The sequence below is a fragment of the Marmota flaviventris genome, chromosome 1 (assembly GCF_047511675.1).
Source record: "Marmota flaviventris isolate mMarFla1 chromosome 1, mMarFla1.hap1, whole genome shotgun sequence".
In the NCBI taxonomy this organism is placed as follows: domain Eukaryota; kingdom Metazoa; phylum Chordata; class Mammalia; order Rodentia; family Sciuridae; genus Marmota; species Marmota flaviventris.
Genome location: NC_092498.1, coordinates 58673737 through 58695281, shown reverse-complemented (window position 1 = coordinate 58695281; position 21545 = coordinate 58673737). Strand labels below are relative to the sequence as shown.

Below are 21545 nucleotides of genomic sequence, written 5' to 3'. Positions count from 1 at the left end.
AGATTCACATCTTCCAATTAAAGATTTCCATTTGCAGATGACCCTTGTTAAAATGCTGATATCCATTTTAAGCTCTATTAGTCATAATTTAAATAAATTAACTGAATTAGTGAGTCACCTAGTAAGTCATCAGAAAGTAAATTAAGCCAAACAGCAAAGTTCTGATGGTCTAATCAGAGCAAGGAAAATGTAGTTACAGGGTATTGTGAAGGGAAGCCACACCTGGGGCTGGCATCGTGGGAGGGGTGGTATAGGAAAGAAAATACTTTGGGAAGGAAACAGGCAATCAGCAATGAAACCGTAAAATGACAGTCACTTTGGGGAAATTTTGCCTCCTTTCTGTCCATATCCCCAGTTTTCTATTGATACTCTCCCTCACTCAGAGTTTTTTCTCAAAATTCAGATAAGCCCATGACAGGCTTCACAGCAAACATGTGTCTGCATAGCAAAATATGAGGGACAAGAACTGTCCCAGTGGCATGTTCTTCCTTGAGTCGGCTATAAACATCACTGCAAAGTAGCATGAGATACAAGTGTCAACATGGGGGAAACCTAAACCTGAAGCCCCACTACATATGGTTCTGGTTCCTAACATTACCATTTTCTGTGGAAGAAAGACTCTGAGTGAGGATGCTCTTATCCACTAGTTGTGGATGCCACTCTTCGGCTGAAAAGTATTCCCTTGCTACATTACATAGGGAGGCAAAAAGGAATTCCATTCCTTTTCTCGCTATTCATTACCTCTAAGTGGATACAAAACTGCTTCTTTCTTTTAACCAGAGTCTGTCAGATAAGCACTACATAAAAAGGCTTCTATCAAGGAACACCCACTACGAGAATTTTTCTTCCAAAAAGAAACGAAGGAATAAAATACCACTGAAATTTAAACTAGACTCTATAATTGAGCAATTTAAATCAGCTTAAAACAATTTTCAAGCATTCAAATGCTAAGAGAAAACTTCTTCAAAAACATGAACAGATAAGAAAATCAGAACCAAGGTTCACAACTGATAAAACGTGAAAAAAAAAATACTGTGGAACTCTTAAAAACCAATGATTAAAAAGGAAGAAGAAAACCATATGCTGATAAAAAGCTAGGTTGGGTGGTTAATTAAAAAGAGTGACCAGATAAACAGTATACAAGTAGAGTGAAGATACTTAGTAGGCTTGAGGATGGAAAACTGGTCTACATCTGATCACACTACCTTGACGTTGAGAGTATCATTGTGAAAAGAGAATACAAGCATGGATTTTTAAAAAGAACTTGTATTTATTTTATTTTGCAACTATGATCTTTTAAAACAGTGGCCTTAGGAAATCTGCTTTGGCAAGCAACTGCAGAGGCTCCTGTGGAGAGGAAGTGAAAAGACTGGGCATATAAACAAGGGCTGCTGGCACATTCAAAGCGCAGGGGATAGTTCACAGAGCAAAACGTAGTCCTAAGTAAATGGGTTTCAGGCAATTTCAGTGTTAAGATAACATCATTAAGAGTAGAACAGATTGTGCTCAAACCCTGCTGTTTATAATTAACACGTTGCTTCCAAATACTCCAGGGTCCCTGGTAAATAGTCTTCTGCTCATATTCACCCAGACCAATCAGAATATTTTCATCAGATTCCATGCTGGGCCAGCACCTGTTTGGACAAATCCAATAGAGCCAAAGAACTCCTTTCCCTGGCCAGCTAAGTAGTTGGATGAACACAGCTTGGCTTAGTCATTGTCACAGTGTCCATATGGCTTTGAAGCTTGTTTTCACAAGAAATCATACAAGTATTTTATTATGTCAAAGTTCACCGTCCTATAAACAAAAACAGATAACATGTCAGCATTCTTACCTCTGGATTGCTCAGCTTTGCATGATTCTGGGAAGCACATGCAAAATAATTCACACCTAACACTAAATAATCTTATAGTGCTATCAAATGTATCATGCTATCCTTGACACTAGCTTTTCAAAAATGATGCTAAGAACACATTTCATTAAAAACTTATTTTCTTATTTTTCCATAAAGTTTACTTTTCTAAAAAAAAATGAAAGAAAAAAGAAAAGAAACAAAGTTAGAGCTAATCAACATTCTGTATTTCAATTACACTACAGAAAGTTTAGATTTCATTTGAAAGCTATTTGCTTTTTGTCTAATAATCAGAATAAAGTAATTAGAGATGCGAAAGTATTTAAATCTTCTTTGCTTCTGAACATTGTTTATCTTCCAAACACCTGTTCTATCATTACATAAACGCAGAGCTCATCTGTCCTCATTTGTAGTTTTCATTCTTTTCAGTCTTTTAGCAGTGGTTGACCTGTAAGCGTATTGTAACTAAATCTGTATGATCCAAGAATACGATTCAACAGACGATGTGGATGTATATTTTTATACTCTGATGGCAGGCAGAATAAAATAGCAGAGAGAGAGAGACATATAATTATTTTCCTTTCTTCAAACTCATTTTTCACTATAAATATTCAGACTGAAGGTTTATTATTTGAATAAATGGTCAAAATAATTAGATATAATGATCTAGCAATAAGTATAAAATTAAAGCCTTAAATATTCAATTCTGCAAAAATAATCATCCATGCAAGAACAGCCTTTTCAAGATTCAGTAATTGCATGCTCTTATTTATTAGACCATCACCAATTAATGTTTTTGCCTATCATTTTGTAATACACTTTCTAAAAAAGTTTCTAAGCTAATGACTGACATATCAAATAATTTTTTTAAAAAATTGGACAGGGAACTACAGATACTGCTTATGAAATACATTTAAAATTAGCTCAAATGAGATTGTATGGCTGCTGTGATACCTAATATTGGACTAAAAATTAATTGTTCCAGTGTAACAGTACCTCTCTGAAGAATACCAAACCTTTCCAAATGGCATAAAAATGCTGCCAAAATAATCCTGCTATCATTAATAGTGATAAGACAACTAAAAATAGTTAAATAAGAAAAAAATTTTTGTCTCATGCAGAAAGACACAAAAGGTATGGTTATTAAATAATAATACTATTGTATTTTTGTGTGTTTTCTTTCATCCAACTCTTATTAAACTCCTAAATTTACAGGCAATAAAGTACCTACAAAAATAATTTTTATAAACATTATTTCTAAATAGCTTTAGTTGAAAAGATCTTTTTTAAAGAGGATTAAGAAAGGAAACAAATATAGTAGATTACTTTTAATTACTGACAAAGAAGGGAAGTGGCATTTGTATCTCTCTCCAGGCACATTGCCATCAATAAGTTTAGGTATTTAGGTGATAAACCTAAAGCAACAAAGTAAAATGGACTTAATGTTGTTTATTGGTGACTTTTTTTTTTTTTTTTGACTTGGGTGGAAAACAAGTTCAGAAAAAGCTAAGATGAAACAACTAAATTCCAACAGTAGTGGAACCTCTAAATTTTACAATTCAATAGAATATTACATATACAAAATAATCAATATGAAGCCATGCATATCAGAGATGCAAAAGTATTTAAATATAATATTAAGGTGAAAAGGAGAACAAAGAATTGAAACTATGTTGTGATAGCTATAGAGAAATGTTTGTCCAATGGACTGGACCGTACTAGAAGAGGGCATAAACAAATGAAAATACTCAAAAATTCATTTATGATAGGATTCCTTAATTTTTTTAGTAATCTATTTGTGTTACTATAGCATAATTTATGCAATACAGTTTTCTTTAATAAAAGGACTGATTTTAAACTGTAAGAAACTTAAATGTATTTATTTATAAAAACTTTACTACATTCTATTTCTTTGCTTTGTTACTGTGAAGTTCTCAAGTTGCTTTGTTACTATGAAGTCCTCAAATTGAACAGTATAATTTTTAGACTTGTAAACAACTAAATGAATCAGGAAGCAAATATGTAAGATTGTTCTTTTATAACAACACTCTCCATCATTCCTGCTGCCCTCAATATAAACAAGTGACTTGCCAATTGATAACCACATACATATACTTTTCTAAAAAAAATCAGAATCTGATAGGAAAAACACAAGGCAGCATCAAAAATTACCACACATAACAAAGATAACTTTGTGCTAATCCACTTTAAATCTTTTTAAAAACTTTTTAAAAAGTTTTAGCTTATTAAAAAGTGTATACATTTGCATTTACTTTCTCTGGTTTTTCTTGCGTTCAGATGTGTATTAGATTCATATAAATACCATTTTAAGATTTTGGATTACAACATAGTACAGGATATTCCATCTCCAATGGAACACAAATCAACTGTTATTTAAAGTAAGCAGCTAGAAAGAAATAGGATAAACACAAAAAAGTTAGTGGCAATTTATGAGGAGAAATTCTTAAATCAGAATTTGGAGTGATAAGTTCATTATATAAAATACATTTAAGAATTTAATTTTGTCTATATCTTTTTATTTCATTTGTTCAATTATTTTACCCTGTATTGAAATACTTTTTTCCCCATAGGGACACTATTTTATTTCCTTTTTTTTAAAAAAAAAAAAAAATTTTTTTTTTAGTTGGAGATGGACACAACCTTTATTTTATTTATTTTTATGAGGATTGAACTCAGTGCCTCATGCATGCTAGGCAAGTGCTCTGCAACTGAACCACAATTGCAGCCCTCCTTTTACATTTATGGGCAATTTGAGTTTAGGTTCTTTTTAAAAAATTTGTTTCTTCTGATGACTTACAATACTACAACATTAAATTGCAACCTTCAGTTATCTTGTTGTGTCTTCCCATTGACTTCAGAGGAAAAACAATTGTAAACTTGTAACTTCCATCCACATTGAGAACATTCCAAGGATAATATTTAATAAGCTTTTCAGTCATCTGTCATCTCCCATATTCTGTTTCCATATCATGTTCATTTTCTGGAATCAGATTCCTACTGCTGCTGTGTTCACACTTTCCCATGGTTCACTGGTCAACAAAGTTGTCCATATCCTCTTCAATGAATTATTTCCCCCTTTGGGGGCTTAAATGAAACTTTGCTCTCCCTGAAGAACTTTCAAACGAAGATTCAATTTTCTATTGTAACCCAAATAGTTCTGTAAAATAGGAATGGTATCCTTGTGCAAAAACCCTTGCTCCTCTCAGATCCAGACCATACCATGCACCACCTACTACCACCTTGCCATTATTGCTTAGTCAGTGAACAACTAGCATCCAGTTCAGTTTTTCTATCCATCCTGAGACCTGCAGCAGCTTAGCAACTTTATTGCACATTTGTCTTTCTCATCTCCTCTGACTTTTTCTACTCTCATTATTACAGTCAGAAATGTTCTTTCTCTAAAAACAAATTCAGACATTCTACCCCAAACCCCATTTTGTTCCATTTAAGATCTCTGTAACACCTTAGGAAAATCAGGTCACAAACTCCTTCACTTTTCCTGACCTCTAAATACCGAATGTGTGCCAGTCATTGAACTATCAGCCCCTGACTGATTTACTTCCTTCCTGCTCAACTTAGACTCCATACTTCATCACTTCAAGTGTTCACGTGCTAACATCCACTGAACTCACCTGGCAAAACCCCAATACCATGTGATTTCAATTACAATTCTTTGCTGTCCTAGCATCTAGCATAAGGAATGCTGATGGAAAAGATCACAAGTCTCACAGATTGGTGCCACTGTAAATTCAAGGTCAAGAACTTCAACCCTCCCAGCAAGCTACTTTCCTTGTCAGCATTTTCTTCCATTCCCCATGGTGGCTATTTCAAATACTACATATTTCTCTCAAACTGCTACTACTTCTGCCTTTAGTCATAATTTTGCCTCTATGTCAGAGAAAATAGAAGCCATCAGAATAGAACTTCAACTTTTTGCTACCAAACCTTCAAACTCAGCTCCATCCACACCTACCTTTTCTTCTTGTTAAAATGCAAGAGGATTCCTCTATCTCATTCAGGACTCTTTCAACTCATGTTCCAAATCACACAGTTAGATAACATTTCAAAGACTTTGTGAATTAAATTAATCTTTTTCTGCTTTGTAACATTAATTCTCTGCCACTATGGTTTGCCCTACCAACACTTAAATATGCTCAAATCTTTATAAAAAAAAAAAAAAAAGAAGAAGAAGAAAGTCCTAGAATATAGGCTAATGAGGATAGGATATAGCTATACTTGTTGGTGTATCTTCCCAAAGACTAGCACAGTGTTGAGTTTAAAATGGGCAACACTATAAAAGTTAAATGAATTAAGAAATGAAAAAGCATTATATGTACTTGCTGCATTTACTTTTTTCATAAATACTATTTAAATGTACTATAATTTGACTTCTACCACATTAGTGTTCCTGCTAAAGTTACAAATGACTGCTTTATCATTCCATCTTGGCAGCAACTGACTTTTGATTACTAGTCTCTTCCCTTAGGTTTTCCTAGTTTTCTTGTATATACAAATATATATATATACACACACACACACACACACACACACACTATATTATCTACTCAAGCTCATATCAGGAAAACTTTCCTTTGTTTTTATCCTTCAGAAGTAGAATTTTCAGTAATTATATAGTCTGTCTCTCTCTTTTTTTTTTTTTTCCTTAAGGCTATGTAAAAAATTACTGACTGATTCCCTTATTTTAGACATTTAGGTTGTATCTTGAGGCCTAAAAATCTGTTTTCTGCCACAGATGTCTGAAAGTAGGCTTACCTACCTCTTCTTTGATACCTACCCTTGATTCTCCATAAAACCTCAATTTGGAATGTGACTATTTCTTTAGTTTCTTCCTGCTGCCCCTCCCCCCAAACAGGCCCACATGATTTCCTTCCATCTGAAGTTTTACTGTTACAGGTAAGTAGAGGAAAACATGCAATAATTATCTATTTAGCACTTATTAAGTTTAAAGCATTGTATTAGGTTTGAGCATAAGGCAGTGAGAGACACAAATACAGTCTATGCTCTGAGTTTCATGGACTTATTTTACAGAAATAAAGATCAATTCTAGTTATTCAATTATTTATTTAATTAAAACAAATGGGACCTTCCTAATTGGGTGTGTCTGGGTTGGGAAAGGAATGGTCATATGTTTCAGAAGGTTTCTTTAAGAAACACACTTAAACTGAAATCTAAAGGTTATGCAGCAGTTAGCCAGATGAAGGAGAGGAGAAGCTGGAAAGTGTGCATATGCAAGAATGGGAAGAAGAATGGTGAATATGAAAAACTAAAAAAAAGGCAAAGTGGTTAAATTGCAGATACCAAAAGGAGAAAGCATATGTCAGATATGGCAGGCACAAGGGCTATGGCAGGGACAAGGGCCACAGTGTTTGAATCTTACAGGCTATTTTAAAAATTCTGGGTTTTATTCCAAGAGCTATGTATGGGAAACTACAGAAAATTTTTAAAAAGGAAAACGACATTACATTTTTATAAGATCATTCTGGTTATCATGTCGACAATAAAGTAGATAGAAGATTAATTAGGAAGTTACCAGAGAACAGATGATGATGGCTTTGTCTAGAGTGGCAAAGTACAAATGATAAAAAGTGAATGAATGTGAGATATACGGGAGGAAGAAATGTCAAGATGATTCCCAAGTTTCAGGCCTGTGTAACATGGTGGACTGCAGTGCTGATCACAGGTTAAGGGAGCACTAAAGAATAGCTGGATCTTTCTTTTTTTGTTGGTAGTGGAAGCAGAGGTTAGAATTTCTATGTACATGTTTTTTTAATGTATTAATAGACCTGGGAAATATCCAATAAAGGTAAAATATTTTATAAAAGAGGTCTAGCCTTTAACAATAGGGGAGTTACTAATATATAGGTGGTTGAAGTCATGGGTGTTGCTAAAATTGCCTAGGGAAAGAGTACTTACTATATGAGAAAAGTGCTCAGGCTCAAGCTTCAAGGAACAGTTCTATTTAAAGGTCAGGTGGAGCGGGTAAACTGGCAAATAGACGAATCTTAGGAAAAACAGTAAAAGAATAAAGAGGAAAACACAATACTGTGGAATTGTGAAACATAAGAGAAGAGAGCTTTATTAAAAAGAGTGGTCAACAGTGTTAGGTGTTACTGCAAGTAAAAACAGCCTGAGGATGAACAGAGGTTCTGGAGAAATGGGCCATATGGAATTCTGAGCACGGGTGGAAAAATTCATGTTAGAGAGAAAAAAGGAAAGAGAAGCGGGAAGGTGGGGCATCTCACTAGTAATTCACGGAATTCTCAACTAAAGGTTTCAATTTTTTTTTCTTTATTAAACAGTGGAGGCTGAATAGAGTAAATACAGATGTTAGGACTTCTCATTTGAAGAGTCAAGAATCTTATAGCAGAAAAGAAGTCTGTGAACCACATGCTTTATTCTTCAATACATAAGCTGAAATAGCTGGGAGGTTGGTAGAAGATAATCACAACGACAATAATGCACTAGAAACAGACCGAAAGTCTTAAAGAAGTTGAAGGCAGTAACATTCTGGAAGTGGCAACAAGAAGGAAGAATGTCACTGAAGTAACTTTCAAGCTTGAAGGACTGGGGTTTGGGAAAATAAAGAGCAGCCAGCCACAAGGGATAATTCAAGGGGAAGTAGTATCCTCAGGAAAGAATCAGGTTTTAGTTAAGGCAATAAGGAAGAAAATAAGAAAAGGTAAGGATATGGAAGACAGGAAAAGAATGGGAGGCTAAATCAGCAGGAAAATGCAAAATGTTATGAGGATGTGAGAGTGAAAGAGGGTAGATGTGGGATGAAGGAGGTGCTTACACTTTGGATATTGCCCATGGGAAGTTGGAAAAAAAAAAAAAAGAAAATACAAGTAAGAAAAGAAGTTACAGACTTCCATGGCAAAATAGCAGGACTATGGTTCCTGCTCCTTCCTGAGGTGGCAAACGAAAAGTGCAAATCTCTGGATGCGGTTTAAAATCACTGTGATGCTATGATTAAATAGCATATATTCAGTTTGTTTCAAGTATATTCTCTATGATAAGGACCCACAAACCTTTTCTCTGAAATAAAGATGTGCTATTCCAAAGTTATGTCTTTAGTAGAAGCTCTTAGATATAGAGATTTCAATAACATCCAAAAGAAATTTCTGCTTAATCTTCTCTGTAAAAGTCTTCTCAGAACACTAAAGTCCTTACTTCATGTTTTAGGGTTTATATTCCATCAAAATGTGGAAAATAACTATATCACAGAAATATTTTTTTCTTCAGTACTAGAAGTTACACACAGGAGACCTCTATCACTGAGCCACATCTACAGCCCCATTTATTTTTTTTATTTTGAGGCAGGGTTTCCCAAGTAGCTGGGATTATAGGCATGCAAGCTGTACTGGCAGTATCACAAAACTTATAATTCAGAAGGGACGTAGCCAACCGGTGGATTTCAGAACCTCAATAGGTTGTAAAATTCACTGGAAGAACTCCACAAATCCAGACCCAGGTGGAGCACTGTTTTTAGGCTTGATAAATAATGACTCAAGCCTACATATTTTAAATTTTGAATACATGTAAATACTTTGATGATTAATTTAAAAGTGACACTGGAATCTAACTATCTATCCAAAAAGATTGGGAACACTGTTTTGTGGATTGTCATGTTCAACCTCCTAGTCTACATATACAATACCTCTTCTACTGTAGTCCTGACAGATCATTATCCAACTGTGACCAAGGGATGAAATTACATTTACATAAATGGCCATTACAGTGAGGAAACTCGTTATGTTTTTAGACAACTCTCATTTTCACAAACACTTTCCTCCCTAAACTTCTAATGCTCTAGAATTACTCAGATGACCCATTTTGCAAATGACAGACTTGGAAATGCTTGAGACAATTAACATGTCCTTCCTAAGGCTTTCCTCTTATGCCTCATACTTTAGTCAGGGAGATCCAACAGTTCCTCAATTTACCACTCTCATCCTCGTGTCTCTTCAACATGTACCCATTTGTCAATGCTCCTCTTAAAACTCTAAAGGCAGCCCAACACACCAGATTTGGTGTGTCTTTGGCAACAAAGAATTATATCTTTGGAAAAATACACTATATTGTTATTAGTGTTATTTAAGTCAGGATTTTTATAGCTAACAATCCATTAAATCTCACCTTGCTGTGACCATTATTCCAGGCTAAGGTCTTTCAGAACCTTGACTTTTGCCATCTAACATATTAGCTACTGCTCCTAAATTTATGTCATTGGTAAGTTTAAAGAGAGCTACCATTCTACAGTAAAGCTTGTTCATTATTGGAACTTAAACGATCTTTTCTTGTTTAAATGACTAATGATATTATATTAGAAAGAACATTAACTTTTATATTTAATATATCATTTATATAATCCAAGATATTTTATATTAATGATCATTCTACTCTTACCTTGCTACAGCTCTGATGAAGTCTAACGAAACTGTGCATTTGTATTTTGGTCCTTCAAGCTGATCATCATGGCTAACCAGGGTTAACAGCTGAAGGGTCACTAGAGAAGTTATCTAAAAACAAAAGAGAATTTTTTAAATGAGAAACTGATTTAATGAGATTACATGATATCATTTTCTAAAACAGTTTATGGTACCTCTGATAAAGACATAACTGAGCCCACAAAAATATCTGCAAAAAATATATGACTACTTTGAAATTTGTACGCACAAACTTGTATATATGTTTAAAATCCTAGTTTTATACCAAGCATTGTTTAAAAAAAAAGTCATAATTTAACCTCTGATTCAAACTAACAGTCACCCCTTAAGGATTCCATTAAACACAGTTTTGCTTCATTAATGACTCAGACATAAATCTTTAAAAGTTACAAATAAGCTACCCACATTCCTTCTCTAAATAATAAGCATTTTATGGAGTTTCTATCTAAATACAGAATATCAAACGTATACTAACTTGGTAATCAATTAAAATGGGGATTTTGGTTTTTTTTCTTCAGAGTTTTGTAGTTGGTTAGAAGAGAGATAAATGCATCCTTCTGACTCAGGCTTAGTCTTACTTTATAACTTGCTACTAATCAGGCAGTCAGGGAAACACTAGAATGATTAATAATGGCAAAAACCAAAGTGTATTTTGATAGGTCAAAATCAAGTATGAAATAACCTCACATTTATAAGTGCTCTGAAATCTAAGAAAATAAGTTAATCCAAGAGCTGAAACTCGGAACAGCCCAATCTTATTTTTGTCTCTTATAAGTCAGCAGAAACAAACAATCAGAAATGACGACAAAATCTGGAGACTTGGTAACGTGTAACTGCTTTAGGACAATATAAAAGAGTTTTATTTATTCAATCATTTAGATACTGGGGATTGAATCCAGGGATGCTTTATCACTGAGCTGTATCCCCAATCCTTTTAGTATTTTTTAAATTTATTTTTTAGTTTTAGGTGGTCACAATATCTTTATTTTATTTTTATGCGGTACTGAGGATCAAACCCAGTGCCTCTTGCATTCCAGGCGAGCACTCTATCACTGAGTCACAACCTCAGCCCTCCTTTTAGTATTTTGAGATGTGGTCTGGCTAAGTTGCCCAGATTGGCCTTGAACTTGCAATTCTCTTGCCTTGGTCTCCAGAGTAGCTGGGATTACAGATATACACCACCATGACTGGCAAGAGATAAAAGTTTAAATAACTTTCTGGGAATTCAAATGCTCAATTTGTGACTAATTTTTTCCTTCCTTGCAGTACTGAGGATTAAACCCAGGGCTTCTTACATGATAGGCAAACACTCTACCGCTGAGCCATAATTTGTGTATAATGCTTTGCAGATAATAATATTCTGTGAATAAGAAAAACAATAATAGCAATAGTGCTTTGCTTGGTTTTAAGTAACATATATACATAATCTCATTTAGTCTTCATGAACCTACCAAGGAGATATTATTATACTCATTTTATACAGGACTCTAAGAGATATTACATAACTCTCCCAGATCCTAGAATTAGTGGGTAGTTAAGAAAGAAAAACCTAAAATCCATGCTCTTCCTACTACTATACTACACTTTTATGAATTCCACTACATTTCCTATTATGATTTTAATTTAGTTATTTAGTATTTAGTTAGCTGTCATTATTTATTAACAAATTAAAGGGCAAACAGATGGTAGATATCAGTATTTTACATAGAAAATACTACAGTTAGTTAGCAAATATGAAGCAATATTTAAAAAAAATAGTTCGTATTAATATATCAAAATGTGGAGCTCTGCATTAAAAATGTTGGCTTTAATTTCTAATTCAATATCACCCATCAGGTTATACCTTGAAACAGTTTTTAGAAATGCTCTAGGTATTGAAAAAAGTATGTTTTACAGCTGCTGGGTGCTCTATTCTACACGTCTATTAGATCAAGCTTGTTATTTGTGTTGTTCAAATCCTACATATACTGTTTAAAAAAAAATACTTGATCTATCAAACCGGAGGAGTAAATTCTCTCACTATGATGGGGGGGGGGGGGTTCTTTTTCTTCTTGTAATCCTGTTAATTTTGCATTGTAGTTTTGCAACTATGTTATTAAGTGCATAAAGATCTAAAATTACTATACTTGTAGAACAGTGAAACTTTTTCACTATTATATAATCCTTTTCTTCTTCAGTAATGTGTTTGGATTGCAGTGTATACTTCCTCATATTGATATAGCTATATCAGAATTCTTTTCTGTGCTATGCCTATTTTCTATGTTACTACTTATGATTTTACTTTCAAGTTTTATGTTTTCTTAACGGTTTATTTATTGAGGTACTGGGGATTGAACCCAGAGCCTTGTACATGCTAGGCAAGTGTTCTACTACTGACCTATATCCCCAGCCCGTTTTCTTAACTTTAGACAATTTGCATGCAAAGAGCATGCAGGGTGTCTCAGGTGGATCTTTCAGTTGGACCATATACTCCATTTGCTTTTATTAAGTATAATGATTTCCTATAATTTTATTTCTATCATGTCAACATTTCTATTTTTCTCTGCTTTACTACATGTTCTTCTCATTCCTTGGTTGCCTTTTAGTGTACTGAATTATATGTTCTCATTCTATTGTTTTTACTCTAGCACTCTGGAAATTGTTTTATATTCTATCTAAATTCCAACTTCCATTTTGAATTTTTTCTTAGTTCCCAAACTATTTGGGAAATGTTTCTTAACTGCTAACTTAACAAGTTTTTCTAGATGATGATGATGATGATGATGATGATAATGATGATTTGCGGGGAGGGGATGCAGAATGTGGTCTGAATACCAGCTATCCTTTGACATTTGTTGAGGCAGTTGGATTTTCTGGGAGGGGAAAAGGCTGTTCAGGGACATGGGTATCACTATAACAGAAAGTGAAAGTGATCATGGTGGCTACCCTGTCTGCCTCTTCTGTCCACAAGGTGTCTGCCCCTGTTTGGTTAGAATGTCACCAGCTAATGACAACTGAACACAAAACATGCCTACCATCTGGGATATCTCATAGGGGCAAATGATGTGGGGTGTGACACGTTTTCTCTCATACATGTATGTATATAATATCCTCCATTTTTCCTCTTGCCTGCAAAGCCTAAAATGTTTTTTTAGAGGGGAATTATATCTGTACTGAACGTGATAGGCATTTTTTGTCATCATTTATAACAATACAGGACAACAATTATCTATATAGCATTTGTATTAGGTAGTATAAGTAATCTAGATATGATTCAAAGTATCCAGCAGGATACATAAGTTATATGCAAATTTATTACACCATTTTATAGAAGAGATTTGAGCATCCAAGGATTTTGGTATCCACAGGGGTCCTGAAATCAATCCCCTGCTGATAGTGGGGGATAACTACATTAACTAAAAAGAAAAACAGTGAAGGTGTCCTAAAATTTAAAGGAAGGTTCACTTAATAATGAAAAAATTCAGGTCCTTAAGACCAGACCTTCACTATGAAGGTATGAGACATAATATGATGGGCAAACAAGGAATAAAATGGTCCTTGGGGGAGGGTTGTATAGTGCTGTAAGCCAAGATGAGACAAACTATATCCTTCCCAGATCAGAAACAGATAGAAATCCAGGATGAGCCCTGAAATTGTAATGAATGGGAAGATATATAGAAAAGAGTTAACATGGTCTCTTTATGGCAAACTACATTAACTTCAACCCTTTCTAAAGGGATTCATTTGCTATAATAGGTTAGTAATAGTCATTTGAAAATCATACACTAAATTCACTTTATTATTAACAGCAAGTCTCCCTAGTACTTTTTATTTTAATATAGAAGAAAACATCAATTACCTTTTACTTTGCCACTGGCATTTCCTTACATTTCTTATGATTTCTACTTTCCTGTGATTCAAATATTCTTACACATTTAATTACATTCTCTAAACTGTGTAGTAAAATAACTCTTCCACAATTTTCACAGAAAAACACAAAATCTGTCTTTTATCTACTTAAGTTTGAATATTCAGAAATATTTCAGATACCCTATTTTATGACTTTTACTGCATTAGTTATAATAAATATTCAAAAGCAAAATGTTGGAACCAATAGTCCCTTGAAGTCACTTTCATTTTATCAGCATTTCATGTATAAACTGATCATATAAATTGTGCAAAAAAAGCATACAGTATCACTTCAAGATAACAGTCAAAAGTACTCCAAGATATTAATAAGATGATTGATCAATTTTGGGAGGAGAGGGAATTTAGGAAAAAATAATATACTAAAATCTAAACTTAAAGAAAGTAATTAAGTTAGAATTCAAGTTTTCACATTAAAAAAATATAAGCCTCACTTCAGGGGTTTTCATTACTTGACCTTATCATATAAAAATTAATCAAAAACAACATACAAGTACATAGCTGAGGAGAACAAATATTATATAAAGTAATGTGAAAATACACCAACAATTTAAAAATACTTTCCTAGTTTATTAAAATATTTACAAAGTAAATTGGAATAAATAATGAACAAGGATTACTTCAGAGTAATGTTTTGAATCTCATACTCATTTATAACTATACTAAATGAACACTTTTGGAAAAACACATATGAAGCCTTTGTAAAGCTTTTTCTATGCCTGAATAAACACAAGAATATTCAGGTTGGGGATGTTGATCCGTGTCAAGTGCTTGCCTGGCATGCATGAGACCATGGGTTCAATCATCAGCACCATAAAGAAAAAAAAAAATCACCTTCCTTTCCATTATCTAATCCTCACATTATTTTTATTTCCAATTGTATATTCATGAAACTCTTGAGAACTTACTCTAGGTAATGTGTACTCAAAGATAAACAGAATCACAGAAAATGCTTATTTACTTTCTTGAACTTTAATTGTTCATGACAATATAATGGGCCCAGATCTTCAGACTAGCACTGAGATCTAAGTAGTCTGGTACGGTCAGTGTGTATAGGATAGAAGTCTCTAGACAGTGAAGGAACACAGACTCAATCTCTGTTTAATGTGTATGCATTGGCTAGTATAACCAATTCTAGCCAATTCTAGAGGTAGGGCAGGTCTTTCCCATCCAGCTGCTGAAGGTTCAATGACAAATCACTCAAAGCAAAGAGATACATAGAAGTTGTTGCTGTTGTCAGGTTCCCAAATATAGAAAGTGATTTATATAGTCTCTAGTTTAAGGAAAGAATAAATTAGAATATTTTACAGCCAATAAATTAACATCTTGGAATGATTTAATCTTTAATGGGAAAAAGCTCTCTTAATAGTACAATGCACTACAATATCATGTAATCTTTTTCAGCACTAATTTTAAAAGGCTTCTCATTCAATTGAGTTTTGAATTACCCTGAAATATATTTTATAATCAAACACTAACAAAGAAGCTAGATGAGAGAGAAAAAAGACATAAACTAAAGAACTTCTAGTTCAAACAGGATAGCACAGATTCATATTTATTACCCTTCCCTGCTAAATACAACCATAAACCCTGGAAATAATATGAGGCAACCAAAGAAGGCCTTTGAAAGGTGGAAAGAGATGGTGGACCATTCAGGGACCCCAGGCCTGGAGGAATAACATAGGGAATCACCAAACAGCAGAAAGTGAGTCAGGCTCTGCATTTCCTGATCTGCAACCCAGCACAAGAAGGTTACCCAGGTAGATTCATCTCTATTCTGGATTGAACAGAGTACTGCCCAAAAGAACTGGCAATTCTGTATCTGGTAAAACTATCATCTGCAAATAAAGCGGAAATAAAGACATTCTTAAACAAGAGAAAACTAAAGAATTTGTCACTGGCAGACCTACCTCTAAAGAATGGCTAAAAGAAGTTCTTCAACAAAAAGAAAATATAGAAGTAGTAAAACAATGAGAAGGAAAAAAGAACAATAGAAATAGCATATATCTTGATAAACACAACAGCATGTGTTCTTCTGAGTTTTCTAAATCATTATATGATTAAAAATTATAAATATCATCTGATACTCAAGACAATGATATATAAAGAGTGGAAAAGTAAAAGGAACAAAATGGAAGTAAGGTTTCCATACTTAAAAGTAGTAAAACATTGATACCACTTATAAAACTAAATATAACATACAATCATCACCATCTAACCCAGAAATTTCAACCTTAGGCATTTATCCCAGAGAACTATATATTACATGAAAACTCATTCATGAATGTTTATATAGTAGCTCTATTTGAAAAAGCTGAAAAACTTCCAAGAACTCGGATGTTCTTCAATGGGTTAATGGTTAAACAGACTTTGATACATCCATACCATGGAACACTACTTGGCAATAAACAAGAACTACTGATATGATCAAAATTTGGATAAATCTCAAACTACTGAATTAATCATGCTGAATAAAAAGCCAATTCTCAAATGTTATGTTATATGATTCTGGTTGGGAAAAGAGAGGGAGAAGAAGAGGTATGGTTATCAATGGTCAACAGGAAGTCTCCTTGTGATGATGGAACTGGCCGGTATCTGGATTATTGTGGTTGATTTGCAAATCCACACACAAGATAAAATTTCATATAACCAAAGACACAGAGACATACATAAAAATGAAAACATGTAAAGGCTGAAAGTGTAGCTCAATAGTAGAGGATATGCTTAGCAAGTGAAGGACTCTGTTCAATACTCAACACCAAAGGGAAAAAAAAAAGAAAAATCATAAAATCAAACAACAAAAATGAATTTATGTAGAAGTGAGAAAAATCTGAATAGGATCAGGAAATTGCATTAATGTCAATTTCCTGGCTGTGATTTTACTATAGTTTTGTGAAACTGGAGGAAACTAGCAAAGGATACACAGGAAGAAACAGCCCATACTATTTTTCACAGCTGTAGATGAATCTATAATGATCTAAAAAAAAAAGTATAATTAAAAAATTAAAATGATAAAGTATTCAAAATACATAGGGGGTTTGGAGTTAAATTTCAAAATGTTTAAGTATCTATGAAGCTACCAAAATTGACTTATAAAATATATGACCCATATTTACAAGGTTTTTTCAAAAATATTTTTAGTTATAGATGGACACAATTCTTTTATTTATTCACTATGTGGTGCTGAGGATCAAATCCAGTGCCTCACATGTGCTAGTAAGTGTTCTATCACTGAGCCACAACCCCAGACCCAGAATATTTTTCAAAGGCCATTTGATAAAATAGGCCTTTAAATGGGAATATTAGAGAAAGTTAATTTTTCAATATTGATATGCAACTGGGATAGGTTTTTAAATGTTTATAGATTTTACATTTTATCCTACTTATAGGCACATGATTAGTTATGACTTATAGTTCAGTCTCAAGGAAGATTCTTATCCAATGATTTCATGCTGTGCGCCCATAAAGATTCTTAGTTGCCACAAACCTGGGGCTAGTAAAACTTATTTTTTATATTGGAGGATTATAGCAAAACTGTAATTGTATCAAAATCCTAACCTGAGTGTTCTATTTTCCTAAATTATTTTTATTTCTATTTTTTACAAGACAATTCTATTTTTGTTTATTTCAGTGTTATTAGAACTATTATAAATTTTACTAAAAAGTAAAATTTTCCAATGTAAAAATAACTGCAAAATAAAATTCTGACTAGCCCATCAAGACAGAAACCGGAAAATCAATGCCTCATTTAACGGATGAGAAAACACACATCATAAAAGGTCGACTGGAATTATGAGTTCCTAGTCAGGCACCCCAAACAAACAAATACATTCCACAATTATTTAATGTGAAAGACCCAGTAAAAAATACAACATATATGACATGCTAGAGGTTTACTAGAAAACATTTTAAAGTTCTAACAACTACTTTTAAATTTAAGCACTTATGGTCAGTCAGAACAATGCCTTCTTTTGAGTGTTGATGAATATTAGAAAACGGTTTGCCAAGACTATTATTACCATGAAAAAAAGACCTCAGAATTAGTCTATGTGCTTTTATTTTTCTCCTACTGTCTCTCAAAATTCCGGACAATGACATACATATAAATTGGTATTCACTCCTCTCAGGGTCTAGCAGAGGACAAACCTAGAAGAGTGGGGAAAAGAGAGCTATCAGAACTAATTAATAATATTAGCAAATATGGGAAATTAGTGGTGTAAAGACTGGAATCCATTTATTTTGTCTAGGTTCTATGGCAGGCATTGTGCTAGACACTTTTAATTTCTTTAAGCCTCACAATCCCCCATCATTAGGTCCTATAAACAAATCTTTTTTTTTTTTTTTTCCAGATGAAGAAACAACCTCAGAAAGGTTAGTAAATTGCTCAAGGTCACTGAACTAACAGCGTTTAAGAATAGAATTGAATGCTATCTGAATCCAAAACCCACATTCTTTATATTACTTCAAAAAGGAAACTGCAGAACACAGGTAAGAGAGAACTTTGTTGGGATATGATAAGGGAAATCTCATGGAAGAAGGAAAAGTAAGTAAAATGCAACTCTTTGTCAGTATTCCACACTAAAAGGGAGCACTTGAGGTTAGAAACCCAGGAGAGCAGGCACTGATGATATAACAGAAAAAAATTCTTAAATGAAACCAGCAATAAAGACAAAGAAGCATGTTCAAATGCAGGCAAATGTCCTGTCCCATGAATACAGAATAGCCTCGAACAGTAATAATCAACAATCCTGTGAGCAAAATAGATGAGTAGGACACAATATTAATGTAGAATTTATTTACCCTAGTGACATGGAAACCTTCCATAAACTAGACTGTATATTTGAAATAAACTTAAGAGTTTTTAAGGCTTAATTTTTAAAAGATAAATAATTTAATTTGGGGGGCATGATTTTTTAAAATCTGAAATTATTAGGCAACAATGAAATGGTATCCCAAAATTATAATTTGTGAATTAGGGATCATTTACCCCCCCAAAAAAATCATGACTATCAATCATATATACAGCAGCTGAATGTACTAAAAGTTATGATAAACATTAAAATCTTTTTAAGAAGTGATCATGAAAAGATCTTTCCTGAAACACAGGAAACATTTTTAAGAAAGGTAAATTTACCAATTTGTAGGAAAATTATTAATCCCTTTCTGGTCTTCCATAACCTATAAAGACATATTCTTTTGCAAATAATGTTCTAATTTTAGGGGAGATATACTGTTTTCCACGGCTGCTTTTCTTGTCTTGTCTATTTTTTTAAGCTCAAAGTTGAATGAATGAAATTTTAATAAACTGAAAAGTAGCCTAGGGAGTAGATTTTCTTTTTCAAAGTCAGAATTTAGATTTAAGAAAAACAAAGAAAACACAAACTAAAGTTTATGGGGTTTGTCTAAAAATCAAAATAAAACAAAAAATTCTGGTTGTTTCAGTTCTCAGTTTAAGAACAAACAGACAAAATCCCTACAAATCTAAAGCTTGCTATTCAGAAAGAACTGTATTTTCCTGGTTTCATATATTAGCACCATTTTGATAGTTTATGAAATAGTTTACCTTAACTTAAATAATTTGATTCAAAAGACAAAGTATATACATTCTTCTTTTGCCTAGCTCCTGTTATGACTGAGACAATCACAATGAAAAATAAAAAATGAAAATCACCTTTTAGACACAATATTTTTTAGATTTACATCTTAAATGGAGTTGTACAATATTTGCTTAGTTAATCTTTGCTCTGTGTATTATTGTGTTCTTTGTTCTTATCCATGTAGGGGATGAGCTGATTATTTATGTCTTAACAATAGGAGTTCATGTATCACAGTGAGGATTTTTTCCCCCCTTAATCTGAGAGGCAGTCACTAACAAGCTTCAGCTGGAAATGCTTGATGTAAAAACAGTGTGAACCTGTTCCTGGGCTAATAAACTGTTCTTTCTGCCAACAAAAGAAAATCAATTTACAACTGTAATTAATTTTTAACATGCTCATTATTTTTATAGGTTGGTACATATGTCAATTGATTTATGAACTATCCTATCTTGCTTATCCTGGAGGAGCTTTACAATCTAAAATATGTTAAATGAACTTAATATATGAAATGTCAATGGACAAATTCCATATAATCCAATAAGCACTACATTTGATCTGTTATCGACTGATGTGATGATGGTTCATGGCACCTATCAATAGTTCAACTGACATTTTTATACACAAAAATAAGAGGTGAGTATGGGCAAAAGAGGTGAGTATGGAAGAGTTGGGCAAAAATTGTCAAAGATTGTCAACTTAAAATCATCATCATGAATTTTTACTCCCTGCTCCCCAAAAAGAAGAAAGGTAGGTTAAGTCTTCAAACATGCTCAGGTAAACAAAAAGCAGCTACATTTTTATACATAAAGGGACTAAAGATAGTATCTTTAATCTCTGAAACTTTTAAGCACATAAATGTCACAAATATTAAGTAGCCACAAAGACCTAAAGTGCATATTAGCAGAATGGGAAGTCATTCAATGAGTGAATCTTACGTTCATAGTACTGTACACAAGATACAAAAATGAAAAGACCAGGTCTATGCCCTCAAAGAACTCAGGATAGAAGGAAAAAAAAACTTATAATAAAATGATGACACACTTTGAATGCTAGTAATATGAGTAAACAGAATTATCTGATTGCAGAGAAGGGAATGAGTTAATAGGGAGGCAAAATGTGGATTCATTGTGAAATAGCATTTGGAGGTGAACCATGAAGTCAAAAAGAGCTCAACAATTGTAGGAGATCTGTACATTGTAAGAATACAAAAACAACAATAAAAAAATCAGTATGCTTCCAGAGAGAAGAGCTTAATATAAATTGTGTGTAGGGTATACAAAGGAAGTGACAGAAATTGGGCCAGAATGAGATGGGTCTTACAAGAAAGGTTATGGAATGTAGACCTGGTTCTGCAGATAACAGAACTCATTAAATAAGTGTAAGCAGAAAAAATAAGACCAAATTTATTTTTTAAGGTTTATTCTGATGCCTATAAGGAAGATGATCTACAAAGGAAGATCAGATAGGAAGCTAGTTCAGTAGTCTAAGAGATGATTAAACCTATGGACTTAAGTCAATGGTGATGGAGATGAAAACAAGGAAACATGTTCAAAAGACAATTAGGAGGAAAAACAGACAAGGATTGTTAACCAGCTAAATGGAGGGGAGGAAAAGAGATTTTGGAGATAATTTCTCCATTTAGGTAAAATAAAAACCACAACTAAAATATACTACATGTACACCATACAGTATATAATTAG

The 21545-nt window shown here is 33.3% G+C and overlaps 1 protein-coding gene across 2 annotated transcripts in view; it reads right to left on the bottom strand.

Annotated features, from left to right (window-relative positions):
• Positions 1-1248: 1248 nt before the first annotated feature.
• The window catches only part of Orc5 (origin recognition complex subunit 5), a 65040-nt gene continuing 44743 nt past the window's right edge, over positions 1249-21545 (bottom strand). For both annotated transcript variants that reach the window (XM_027926448.2, XM_027926449.2), the window contains 2 exons: positions 10302-10414; positions 1249-1798 (listed from right to left, as the gene is read on the bottom strand). In XM_027926448.2, coding sequence (XP_027782249.1) covers positions 1753-1798; positions 10302-10414 — 159 coding nt within the window. In that variant the 3' untranslated portion in view covers positions 1249-1752. The remainder of the gene's footprint in view (positions 1799-10301; positions 10415-21545) is intronic.